Raw genomic sequence first — 14,173 nt, 5'->3', positions numbered from 1 at the left:
TAGCCACTCTGTGCTGTGTGAACAGTGCATGCATAATAACAAAAAGCTGGGAGTGTACTTGGCAAGCCGCTGTATGTGCTGCACTGTGTATCATACAGTGGAGGTACTGTGACCTTATTGTGAGGGGGGGGGGGGGGGGTCTTCGATCAGAGCACATCTTATCCTTTATGCCACATCACCAATCTCCCATCACAGTGCCCCTCAACCATTACACTCTTTTCCCTTTACAATATAAGACACCTCACCCATCATATCACCCATCTCAGCTCCCCTCAGAGCACAGAAACCTCTCCCCTCACAACAACCCTCACCCATTACGGAACATACCCATCCATACGCAGCACAGTAAAGATGCAAGAGGATGGAACCGTACATTATTCAAGCTCCCTGATTTCCAGACCTGACTCACACAGCCAGGTCATCATAGAGCGCAATCATTAATTTTGACACAAATCCTCTTTATACCACATTCATACGATTAATTTGAAAGCTTTTTTAGTAATTCTGCAGTGCAGCAGGCGATGGGTTTGAATCCTGGATATAGCAGAATCTTGAAATGTAAAAAAAAGACAGTGTACTGTACCTGAATAAGAGTTAAGTTAATGAATGTTTTATAGATATTAGCGGCAGAAGGGGTAGGGGGAGACAGGGCAGTCAGGAGATGCTGGGCCTCAAATAGGAGGGAAGCTGCAAGTAAAAGTAATTAAGACAAATAGTTGACAACTAGTTGACAACTGCGTCCCCTACCCTGCAGCGCTGTGTGTGGTGGCACCCTCCGCACCACCGTAGTTATGGTTCTGATGGGGATTACCATGTTATCGGGCCAAGGCTGATCACCGTTTCATTTGGGTATGCTTTGTAAATGATCCCAGTTATCCATATACTGTATGGCTTCAGAAATATGCCTTGCTTTAACCAGGTGACAATAAATATTTTTACAGTAAATAACTACTTGAGTTACAGTGCATCCTATTTCCAATACGCATTCACATTTGTATCATAACATTATTTTCAATTACAACTTTGCAGGAAGAAAACAAGGCTGTGTTGTTATGAGAACTGGAAACAAGGGCGGATTGTGGGATGTTGTCAACTGCGATGAGAAAGCTAAGTACGTCTGCAAGAAATCTGCACAGGGAGTGACTCCGCCTCCTGCCCCGACCACAACAGCAGCCCCAACATGCGAAGACAACTGGGTGACATCCACCCGCTTATCTGCATGTTACAAAGTAAGTAGACTGACAGAAGTACAATTCATTTTACAGGAAGCTTTCACAACTAGAACACCTACTGTACTGTCATTTTGCAAGCAGATAATAATCAGATAATGCGCAGTGTGCATCACATCAAAGTCCGACCTAGAACTCTAAAACCACCAATTTCACTGTATTCATTTTATCGGTTCTCTAGTGTCTAGAAGTGTCTCCTTCAGTTAGCCTTATTGTGTGGCATCAGTATATAACAAATACTTGGGCAGATGTATTAAGCCTTAACAAGAGATAAATGCAAGGGTGATAAAGAGAGATAAACGTCCAGCCAATCAGCTCCTTACTGACTTTTTTCAAACACAGCCTGTAACATGGCAGTTAGCAGGTGATTGGCTGACGTTTATCTCTCTTTATCACCCTTGCATTTATCTCTTTTTAATGCTTAATACATCTGCCCCGTGGTACAGTATGTGTCCAAGCACAGATCATAGAGCTGTTACTGTCTATGAAAAGTAGGGTCGGCCCTAATTCCAAGTAGCAATCCTAAGGCGCCAGGATCTGGTAGCATTTAAAATGGTATCCGGTTGATGGGTCAACAGTTGACAGTCAATAGGTGGACAGGCAATAGGTCGACACATTAAAAAGGTTAACATAGTACTTGCCCACTGTCCCACATCAGCCGGGGAGTGTGGATTATTAGGTTGACAGTGTCTGATAACCAAACTGCTTTTGGTTATCAGGTAAAAGGTTGCCACATGAAAAAAGTCAACAAGGTCTAGGTCAACTGACAAAAGGTCGCAACAAGCAAAACACGAAAATAGTAAACATTTCACAATTTCACATTTTTTGGTGCCTGTGTCGACATTTGTCAATGTTGACCTAGATTCATGTTGATCTTTTTCAACAACTTAACACCTGTCGACCAATAGCATACCCTCCAACTGTACCGATTTAGCCGGTACAGTACAGTTTTTTAACGGTCTGTACCGACTATATCAAAGCGTACCGATTGTACAGTTTTTTTGGTGGGTTTGGGCAGCTCCTCCCTCCTTTTCAACTTGACAGCCGATGGGAATCGATCGGGACTGGCCAAGATTGAAACAAGAATGTATTCTTCCTATTCCGGGCCTTCTGCACCCGTTCCCAGGGGTGCATTGCGGCGGGTCCCAGGGTGCATTGCGGCACCTCATGACATCAGGCGGCCAGCAGACTCCCGGGCTGGGAGACGCTGGTGGAGGAGCATGTTCTATATTCTGGATGCAGCTGTGGCAGGACCACAGGAGATGAGCGGAGCGCTCAGCAGCGAAATGTAAGAGTGTGAACAGACGGTGTTGGTCTGCGATGCTCTAGTGCACTGGTTTTTTGGGTATGCCTGTATGTGCCCAGTTAAATAATGTTAAATGTACTGTGCTGGGTACAGTCAGTGAAAACAGGGCACATAATAATACATCACAATAAAAGTGTTTGCAACACAGTTATATTTCTCATATGAATAATAGGCCGGAGTGAAAAAACTGAAATTGGTGGGAGAAAAATCCCTCATAAATGACCCATTTTCAGGGTTTCAATTGTAAATATGGTGTTTTCTCCAGAATGTGTTTTTTTTTTTTTTTGGGGAGAGGATGCTCTGTAATTGATGTGATCAGGAAAATAAACTTGGTGAAAATAAAAAACGGTAAATCCCTTTTGTTTGCCTTTAATAGAATAGCGCACCTATGTGTCTTCTAATGTCCAACAAACTCTTTACTGACCGCTCCAGTAAGTTCAGTAACAATGTACTGTATTAAACTCTGTTCTTTAGGTGCAGGATTTAAAACACTTCTGTTTATTGTCTTTACTTGTGGCAGTTTATTGTAAACATGAATTGGTCTGAAAAACATCCCCTATGCTGGGAACATGAATGGGCTGCATTACAGCATATCATTATGCAAAGATAAGCCAATATATTAACAGTTAAATAAGTTGAAGTGTATTATCTCTTATATATTTGGCTACATGTGTCAATCATCCTGAGAGTGTGTGTATAACGCTGGACAGGGTCACACATGAAACTCCACCCCCCACCCAGCCTTATACACGCACACCACACATAATACACACACACACATGTAGCCTAATATATACGAGATAATACACACATATTGGCCCCTGCGTGCCTGCACTACACCCCCCGCAATGCCACACACCTATAATACTCACAGACACATGTAGCTCAGCCAGCGTCGATGGGGGCGGAATGGAGTGCAGTGAATAAATTAAGTCTGCGCAGCTGCAGATCTGTGGTGCTGAAATAGCAGCCTCTGGCAGCCAGGGGGAGCAGCTCTGCCTCCTCTCAGGCTGACCTCGAGTCACACACAGAGTCACATGGTCACAGCCTGAGAGGAGAGAAGCATGATGCAGCTGTGACTCGGCAGAGCTGCCTCCTCCTTTGTAGTAAAGCTCTGGCCTGGCTGTAGCTCCTCTCAGGCATTTCCAATCTGCCGCTGGCCGGGTGAAGCAAGACTGCCCTTTGATTGTCAGGCGCCCAGGGGAGGCAGCAGCAACCCACTCCCCCCCCCGGGCCTGCACACCCCACCATCCTGCACACCCACCCCTGACACACACACACACCCCCCCCCCCCCTGCCTGCATACAGCAGCAGCAGCAACCCGCTTCCCCCCCCCGGCCTGCACAACCCACCGTCCTGCACACCCACCCCTGGCACACACACACACGCACACACACACACACCCCGCAAGCACACAGCAGCAAGGTCACCGGGCAGACACACACAGGTGTACTCATTACTCACTGACACACTTCCCAGGTCACCAGGCAAACACACAGGTGTACTCATTACTCACTGACACACTTCCCAGGTCACCAGGCAAACACACAGGTGTACTCATTACTCACTGACACACTTCCCAGGTCACCGGCAAACACACAGGTGTACTCATTACTCACTGACACACTTCCCAGGTCACTGCGCAGACACACAGGTGTACTCATTACTCACTAATATACTACCCAGGTCACAGCGCAGACACACAGGTGTACTCATTACTCACTGACCCACTTCCCAGGTCACAGCGCAGACACACAGGCGTACTCATTACTCACTAACATACTTCCCAGGTCACCGCGCAGACACACAGGTGTACTCATTACTCACTAACATACTTCCCAGGTCACCTTGCAGACACACAGGTGTACTCATTACTCACTGACACACTTCCCAGGTCACAGCGCAGACACACAGGTGTACTCATTACTCACTGACACACTTCCCAGGTCACAGCGCAGACACACAGGTGTACTCATTACTCACTAACATACTTCCCAGGTCACCGCGCAGACACACAGGTGTACTCATTACTCACTAACATACTTCCCAGGTCACCGCACAGACACACAGGTGCACTCATTACTCACTGACACACTTCCCAGGCCACAGCGCAGACACACAGGTGTACTCCTAACTCACTGACACACTTCCCAGGTCACAGCGCAGACACACAGGTGTACTCATTACTCACTGACACACTAACCCAGGGCACAGCGCAGACACACAGGTGTAATTACTCACGGACACTTCCCAGGTTACAGCGCAGGCACAGGTGTACTCATTACTCACTAACATACTTTCCAGATCACAGCGCAGACACACAGGTGTACTCATTACTCACTGACACACTTCCCAGATCACCTCACAGACACACAGGTGTACTCATTACTCACTGACACACTTCCCTCATCACTGTGCAGACACACAGGTGGACTCATTACTCACTGACACACTTCCCTCATCACTGCGCAGACACACAGGTGTACTCATTACTCACTGACACTTCCCAGGTCACCACGCAGACACACAGGTGTACTCATTACTCACTAACATACTTCCCAGGTCACCGCACAGACACACAGGTGTACTCATTACTCAGTGACACACTTCCCTCATCACTGCGCAGACACACAGGTGTACTCATTACTCACTGACACACTTCCCAGGTCAACACGCAGATTCACAGGTGTACTCAATACTCACTGACACACTTCTCAGGTCAACACACAGACACACCACCAAAATCCCTAACCCAACACACCCCTTCCCGCCAACACCATCCGCCCCACCCAAAATTAAACACATTCATCCACAAATAACAAACATAATTCACATTAAAATATATTTATAATTTCAATGGGGCGTAGCCCCTTACGACGGTGTGAAGAGCGCCCGTAGGGCGCGTTGAAACACCTAGTGATGTAATAAACAAATACATCTAATGTTTAGTGATATTTAAAATGATACATTAAACAGTTTACACTGTTATTTGTAATACTTATTGTAACAGTTACTGTTTTTCAATAATAGACTGCAACAGTTATTGCTTAGCAAGATCTGACAACCAGACCATATTCACAATTGAAACCATGAAAATGGGTCATTTATGAGGGATTTTTTTCTCTTGCCAAAGTCAGTCACTTTGCACTAGAACAAGCTCGTACTCTCTTTTACTAAGCTAAAGTATATTATTAAACCATTTTAAGATATCATGACATAATTTTATATAGATCGGACTATCTTCACAGTTTTCATCATTTTCACCAAAAATGTGAAACTTCAGGCCTCTTGCCAGAACAAAAGGTGTTGACTCAGATCAAAAAGCTTTTGCACGTTTATTATTCAGGTCAAGTCCCAACTTTCCCACACTAGCCGATTTTGAATTTCTCAATTTCAGTTTTTTCACTCCACCCTAATGTATAATGCAGGATATAAAATGCCCTGTACATATTCGGAAAGGCTGTGGCACTCCCAAGAAAGGTATTTAAGTCTCCGGAAGCCAGTCTCACCCCCTGCATTTTCCTGCCACACCCCTCTTCAGCCTTCTGCATACCCCCCTCATCTCATACACTCCCATCAACCATCCTTGAAAGCTGGAGGTCCAGAGAGAGGCCGATGGTGCGATTTGCACTGATTTTCTGCATTGTAGCCTAGTCCTCACTATACAGTGCGAATACTTGGTAATGAATCCTAGCGGCTGGGCCTTGATGATGCAGTCATGCATCCACTCCCACATATTGGCCACTTGTGGTGAGGTCACATCTGCTTTTGTACCGACCTGGCTGTGCCCACCTGCATGTTGCAGCCAGAAAGTTAGTATGTATGGTATATTAGCTTCCATTTCACAAATGCACCTTATCTGGGGATGACCCATTGCTATTACCGCATAGGTGCCTGCAGTGCTATTTTTCAGCAGGCTCCAGCAGGAACTGAGGGCCTTAGTCTAGATCACTCTTTCTGACAAAATCCTTCTTAGATGGACAAAACCATGTGCACTGCAGGGGGGCAGATGTAAAATGTGCAAAAAGAATTAGAGGTACTTGTTTCCTAGAACGGCCACAATCGTGAGTGATCGTGGCTCTTAATTAAGGGACACGATCCTCACGATGTGGCCGATTTTTTACAATTTTTTCCCTTTGAATGACAGAAATCGGGTCAATCGGTCGGTCGCGACCAATTAAAATCGGCCGCGATGCGACCGACCGATTCACCCGATTTTTCCATAGACTTCAATGTTAAAAAATCTTTTAACATTGAAATCGGGAGGATCTTGTCGGTCTTGTGCCATTATAATGGCACAAGATTAGATGGACTTCATTAAGTCCATCTCACATAGGGAAAAATGATAAAAAAGGTGAAATGGGCCAATATGACCCATTTCACATTTTTTATGTGCCCGCCATGACCCCACGATAGACGTCAACCCGAAGCGTGGCGAGCGGCGGCGGTACGCATCCTCCGACCTTTTCATTCCCCTACTATCCACGTCGGCGTGGAGTTGAGAATATATAGTGTGGCGAGCGCAGCGAGCCACCGAGCCCGAAGTGTGGCGAGCGCAGCGAGCCCCGCGAGGGGACGCGTATACCTGTGAAGTTATACGCGTCCCCTCGCGGGGCTCGCTGCGCTCGCCACGCTTCGGGCTCGGTGGCTCGCTGCGCTCGCCACACTATATATTCTCAACTCCACGCCGACGTGGATAGTAGGGGAATGAAAAGGTCGGAGGACGCGCACCGCCGCCCCTCGCGGGCTCGCTGCGCTCGCCACGCTTCGGGTTGACGTCTATCGTGGGTTCTAGCCCACTTAGTAACATTTGGGGGGGCAATTGAAACAAATCTGGTGGAAAAAAAAAAAAAAATCGGGTGAAAAATCGGTCGGTCGGATCGGTCGCATCGTATGCGACCAAATCGCATGCGATGCGATCGATCCGATTTTTTATCTTACGACCACAATGATCTAAATCGTTGTGGCCGTGCTAGGAAACAAGTACCGAATTAGATTTGGGTGAGTCATTTTGTTTCTATGCAGGGTAAATACTGGCTGCTTTATTTTTACACTGCAATATAGATCTCACTTTGAAGTAAAACCCCACCCAAATCTAATTATCTCTGCACAAGTAACATCTGCCCCACCTGCAGTGCACATGGTTTTGTCCATCTAAGAAGGATTTTGTCAGAAAGAGTGAACTAGAATAAGGGCCTCAGTTCCTGCTGGAGCCTGCTGAAAAATAGCACTGGGTGCGTGTAACTAGACGTAGCATCTATGTATAACCATAAGCATACATAGGTGAGAACTATATTCATATATTCAGAGGTTGAAGTGGAAGTTTGAGAGTGGTATTATGGAAAATGTAAGTGAATGGAATGTGATAGTTAGGCAATCAAATCAATAGGAGAATTAGCAGTAATGCATGTCGTCATATAACAGCACTTCCACCACTGCATGTATTACATGTTATTGTATATTTTTCCAGCATTACTATAAAGAAGAATCCGAAGAGAAAAAGTCATGGTATGAAGCCAGGGATTTCTGCCGAGCAATAGGAGGCGACTTGCTCAGTATTAGCAGTAAGGAGGAAGAGCAAACAGTATCATCAATGCTGCGGTAAGTATTATTACAGTACATTGTAATACAGTGTATTTATACTGAGCCAGCACTTTACAGATGGAGACAAACATAAAGCTTAAGCCCAGTACACACTAGGCAATATTGTTCAAAGGGCTTTCTGAGTGATATTGGTTACAATATCGCCTAGTGTGTACACTACATAGAGTTAACGATGCCCGCACATCATAAACAACCCCCCCCCCCCCCTCATCTAAACATGTTCAGTCGAGGGCAGTGGACCTGACAAGTGCCAATTACCTTTAACCCCTTCATGACAGAGCCAGTTTGTGCCTTCATGACAGAGCCCTTTTTTTCAAATCTGACATGTATCACTTAAGTGGGGATAACTTTTTTTTGCTTTTACTTATCCCAGTGATTTTGAGATTGTTTTCTCGTGACACATTGTACTTCAAGTTAGTGGTAAATTTGGGTCGATACAGTCTGTGTTTTTTTGTGAAAAATACCAAAATATCGTGAAAAAATGGAAAATTTAGCAATTTGCAAAATGTTAAATTTTCTGCTTGTGAGACAAATAATCATACCACTCAAAATAGTTAATAACTAACATAGACCATATGTCTACTTTATGTTTCCATCATTATTTCAACTTCCTTTTAATTTTTTTGGACACTAGGAGGCTTACAATATGAATAGCAAATTCTCAAATTTTCAAGAAAATTTCAAACACTGATTTTTTTAGGGATCAGTTCAGTTCTGATGTGACTTTGAGGGACTTGTATGTGAGACACCCCCATAAATGATGCCATTTCAAAAACTGCACCCCTCACAGTATTCAAAACAGCATTTTGGAAGTTTGTTAACCCTTTAGGTGTTTCACAGGAATTAAAACAAAGTGTAGGTGAAATTTCAAAATTTCTTTTTTTTTGCAGAGTTTCAATTTTAATACATTTTTCTAACGAATACAGTAGATTTTACTAGAGAAATGTGACTAAAAATTGATTCCCCCAATTCTTTTGTTTTCAAAAATATCCTATATGTGGCCCTAGTGTGCACTTTGACCAAACCACAGGCTTCATAATAGAAGGAGCACCTACTTGATTTTGGAGCCTCCTTTTTATGAGATTTTTTTTTAGGCACCATGTAGGTTTCTAGGCACCATAAGTGCTAAAAGTTAGGAACCTCCCCCACAAGTCACCCCATTTTGCAATCTACACCCCTCAGGGAATTCATCTAGGGGTAGAGTGTACATTTCAAACCCCCAGGGGTTTCACCAATTTTGGTACAACTGGGATGTGAAAATGGAAAATTACATTTTTTTACACAAACATGCAGTTCTGGCTCAAAATTTTTCATTTTCACAAGGTATGAAAAAGAAAAAGCACCCCAAAATCTGTGCCCCAATTTCTCCCGAGTACGGCAATGCCTCACATGTGACCAAAAAATACCAGTTGGGTGCATGGCAGGACTCAGAAGGGAAGGAGTGTTTTTTGGATTTTGCAGCACAGATTTTGGTGGAATGAATGGTGGGTGCTATGTTGCACCAATACAGTGGAACCCCCCCACAAGTCACCCCATTTAGCAAAGTACACCCCTCAGGGAATTCATCTAGGGGTATAGTGTACATTTCAAACCCCCAGGGGTTTCACCAATTTTGGTACAACTGGGCTGTGAAAATGAAAAATTACATTTTTTTACACAAACATGCACTTCTGGCTCAAGATTTTTCATTTTCACAAGGAATGAAGGAGACAAAGCACCCCAAAGTCTGTGCCCCAATTTCTCCCGAGTATGGCAATGCCTCACATGTGACCAAAAAATACCAGTTGGGCGCATGGCAGGACTCAGAAGGGAAGGAGTGATTTTTGGATTTTGCAGCTCAGATTCTGGTGGAATTTTGGTGGGTGCTATGTCGCATTAGCAAGACCCCCCAAGCACCAATACAGTGGAACCCCCCCACAAGTCACCCCATTTTGCAAAGTACACCCCTCAGGGAATTCATCTAGGGGTATAGTGTACATTTCAAACCCCCAGGGGTTTCACCAATTTTGATACAAGTGGGCAGTGAAAATGAAAAATTACATTTTTTTACACAAAAATGCAGTTCTGGCTCAAAATTTTTCATTTTCAGAAGGTATGAAGGAGAAAAAGCACCCCAAAATCTGTGCCCCAATTTCTCCCGAGGACGGCAATGCCTCACATGTGACCAAAAAATACCAGTTGGGTGCATGGCAGGACTCAGAAGGGAAGGAGTGATTTTTGGATTTTGCAGCTCAGATTCTGGTGGAATTTTGGTGGGTGCTATGTCGCATTAGCAAGACCCCCCAAGCACCAATACAGTGGAACCCCCCCACAAGTCACCCCATTTTGCAAAGTACACCCCTCAGGGAATTCATCTAGGGGTATAGTGTACATTTCAAACCCCCAGGGGTTTCACCAATTTTGATACAAGTGGGCAGTGAAAATGAAAAATTACATTTTTTTACACAAAAATGCAGTTCTGGCTCAAAATTTTTCATTTTCAGAAGGTATGAAGGAGAAAAAGCACCCCAAAATCTGTGCCCCAATTTCTCCCGAGGACGGCAATGCCTCACATGTGACCAAAAAATACCAGTTGGGTGCATGGCAGGACTCAGAAGGGAAGGAGTGATTTTTGGATTTTGCAGCTCAGATTCTGGTGGAATTTTGGTGGGTGCTATGTCGCATTAGCAAGACCCCCCAAGCACCAATACAGTGGAACCCCCCCACAAGTCACCCCATTTTGCAAAGTACACCCCTCAGGGAATTCATCTAGGGGTATAGTGTACATTTCAAACCCCCAGGGGTTTCACCAATTTTGATACAAGTGGGCAGTGAAAATGAAAAATTACATTTTTTTACACAAAAATGCAGTTCTGGCTCAAAATTTTTCATTTTCAGAAGGTATGAAGGAGAAAAAGCACCCCAAAATCTGTGCCCCAATTTCTCCCGAGTACGGCAATGCCTCACATGTGACCAAAAAATACCAGTTGGGTGCATGGCAGGACTCAGAAGGGAAGGAGTGATTTTTGGATTTTGCAGCTCAGATTCTGGTGGAATTTTGGTGGGTGCTATGTCGCATTAGCAAGACCCCCCAAGCACCAATACAGTGGAACCCCCCCACAAGTCACCCTATTTTGCAAAGTACACCCCTCAGGGAATTCATCTAGGGGTATAGTGTACATTTCAAACCCCCAGGGGTTTCACCAATTTTGATACAAGTGGGCAGTGAAAATGAAAAATTACATTTTTTTACACAAAAATGCAGTTCTGGCTCAAAATTTTTCATTTTCAGAAGGTATGAAGGAGAAAAAGCACCCCAAAATCTGTGCCCCAATTTCTCCCGAGTACGGCAATGCCTCACATGTGACCAAAAAATACCAGTTGGGTGCATGGCAGGACTCAGAAGGGAAGGAGTGATTTTTGGATTTTGCAGCTCAGATTCTGGTGGAATGAATGGTGGGTGCTATGTGGCATTAGCAAGACCCCCGATGCACGGTGGAATGATGAACCTAATAATCCATCGATGTGTGGTATATTTTGAAACACTCCTTTATACATAGGCCGGGTTTGTCGGGGCAAGTTTCACAGTGGAAAATAGTTTCCTTTCTTATTCCCTTTTTATAGCAAACTTTGCACCTTTTTTGTGTCCTGCCCTTTCTTGCAGTGGAGGGGATTTCGTTGGGAAAATGCTGCCCTGGTACAATACGGGGCCCAGTACTAGAAGTACTGGGGCCCTCTGCCTGCTGGTTCCCAAATATTAGGCCCTTTATGACTTCCTCTTGAAAGTGCATAAATGTCCCCCTCTGGCCGGTAGAACGGAATAGCACGTAAGCGTTATACAGTGCCATCTGGATGATATACACGGCCAGCTTCTTGTACCAGATATTTGTTTTCCGCAGGGCACTGTACGGCTTCAGTACCTGATCTGAAAGATCCACTCCGCCCATGTACTTATTGTAATCTAGGATACAATTTGGTTTTGAGGTGTGGGTACTGGTACCTCGTACAGGGATGGAGGTGGTACTGTCTCCATGAATTGTTGTCAGTATAAGGACATCCCTCTTGTCCTTATATTTGACCAACAACATATTTTCGGTGCATATTCCCCTGCTTTCACCCCTTCTCATTACTTGGGCAATGTGCGTTTTGGGGAGGCCTCTTTGGTTCTTGCGCACAGTACCGCAAGCTGCTGTACCTCTTGAACCAAGGGCCTTAAACAGGGGGATGCTGGTGTAAAAGTTATCCACATAGAGGTGATAACCCTTATCCAGGAAGGGGTGCATTAAATCCCAGACAATTTTGCCACTAACACCTACGAGGGAGGGGGGGCATTCTGGCGGTTCAATTCTTGAATCCTTCCCTTCATATACCCTAAACTTGTGGGTGTACCCTGTGGTGCTTTCACACAGCTTATACATTTTTATGCCATACCTTGCCCTCTTACTGGGAAGGTACTGGCGGAATTTAACCCTTCCTTTAAAATGTATAAGGGACTCGTCAATACAAATAAATTTTTCAGGGATGTATAGCTCTGCAAATTTGGCACTGAAATGATCAATGACCGGCCTGACTTTGAATAGCCGGTCAAAGGTGGGATCATCTCTGGGTGGGCACTGTGCATTATCGGTGTAATGTATAAATTTATGGATTGCCTCAAAACGAGTCCGAGTCATGGCCATACGGTAAAATGGGGTGCTGTACAGAACATCTGTACTCCAATATTGCCTAATTTGTGGCTTTTTTACTATGCCCATATGAAACACCAGACCCCAAAACGTCATCATCTCTACTGCATCTACAGGGGTCCACCTAGCAAATGATGACGTGGGGTTTTGAGCAATAAACTGCTGGGCATATAAATTAGTTTGGTCCACCATTAAATTTATAAAATCATCAGAGAAAAATAATTTGAAAAAGTCAATTTCTCTGAGACCTGTGGAATCAAATTGGATTCCTGGCATGGCCAAAAACTCAGGAACCTGGGGCTCAAAATTGTCTGGTGGTGGGGTCCATACGAGATCAATTATTGGGGGGGGGGGTCTCAGCTGCTCTACGGGGGCGTCTTTGAGGGGGTCCCTCATCACCAGAGGAGGAAGAGGAGCTTAAGACGAATCCTTCAAATTCCCCGCTTGCCTCACTGGCTGTGTCAGAATCAGAGGCAAGCATGGCATATGCCTCCTCCACTGAATACATTCTTCTGGATGACTGGGATGACATTTGGGAGGACATTTGGGAGGACATTTGGGAGGACATTTGGGATGCCATTTTTATTTTTGTGTTACTGGTAGTGAAATGTTTCAACACGTGTATAGTGTAGGGGGGGGTACAAACTTTATTTCAACCCGGGGGGTATGTAGTGTGTTGTGTGTATGTAGTGCAGAACAAAAAAAATACTTTATACAAAAAAAAAAAAAGGTCCTGCACCAAAAATTGAGCACAGATGTTGGTCAGTAACGTCTGTCACTGAACAGCGCTCAAAGGCAACAGGAATTTGATCAAAAAAAAAAAAAATAGATCAACCCTGTGCCGAAAAAGCTGATCAGTGATGTACGTCACTGATCAGCGCACAGTGGCCACAGGACACCCACAAAATCACAGTGTGTGTAAAAAAAAAATTAAAAAAAGACCACACAGCACCCACAAAAAAAAAAAAAAGGTGATCAGTGATGCGACACTGATTACCAGTGAGGGGCAGCAGGTGCACAACCTTTGGTGCAACTGGCAGCAACTGACAGGTATATATAAAAAAAAAAAACCTCTGCACCCCCAAAAAGTTGCTGATCACCTCAGATATAGTGATCAGCACAAAAGGCGGGGGTAGCAGACACAAAATATACACTCTCTATCACTCTCTGTCACTATCTCTCTCTATCTCTCACTATCTATCACTATCTATCACACTGCAGCAGCAGCACTGACAGTTATATGTATAAAAAAAAAACTGCACCCCCAAAAAGGGGGGGTAGCAGACACAAAATATACACTCTCTGTCACTATCTCTCTCTATCTCTCTATCTCTCACTATCTATCACTATCTATCACTATGACACTGCAG

General features: G+C 44.5%; 1 protein-coding gene across 1 annotated transcript in view; it reads left to right on the top strand.

Annotated features, from left to right (window-relative positions):
* Positions 1 to 14,173, top strand: part of LOC146081230 (macrophage mannose receptor 1-like) — a 146,663-nt gene that overhangs the window by 57,670 nt on the left and 74,820 nt on the right. The window contains exons 12-13 of the mRNA XM_083189335.1: positions 1,030 to 1,229; positions 8,006 to 8,136. Of these exons, the coding sequence (XP_083045461.1) occupies positions 1,030 to 1,229; positions 8,006 to 8,136 (331 nt within the window). The remainder of the gene's footprint in view (positions 1 to 1,029; positions 1,230 to 8,005; positions 8,137 to 14,173) is intronic.

This window comes from Crinia signifera, chromosome 5 (assembly GCF_055691185.1).
Source record: "Crinia signifera chromosome 5, ASM5569118v1, whole genome shotgun sequence".
Lineage (NCBI taxonomy): Eukaryota > Metazoa > Chordata > Amphibia > Anura > Myobatrachidae > Crinia > Crinia signifera.
Note: the sequence above shows the minus strand (reverse complement) of the source record. Positions and strands in the feature narration are given on the sequence as shown.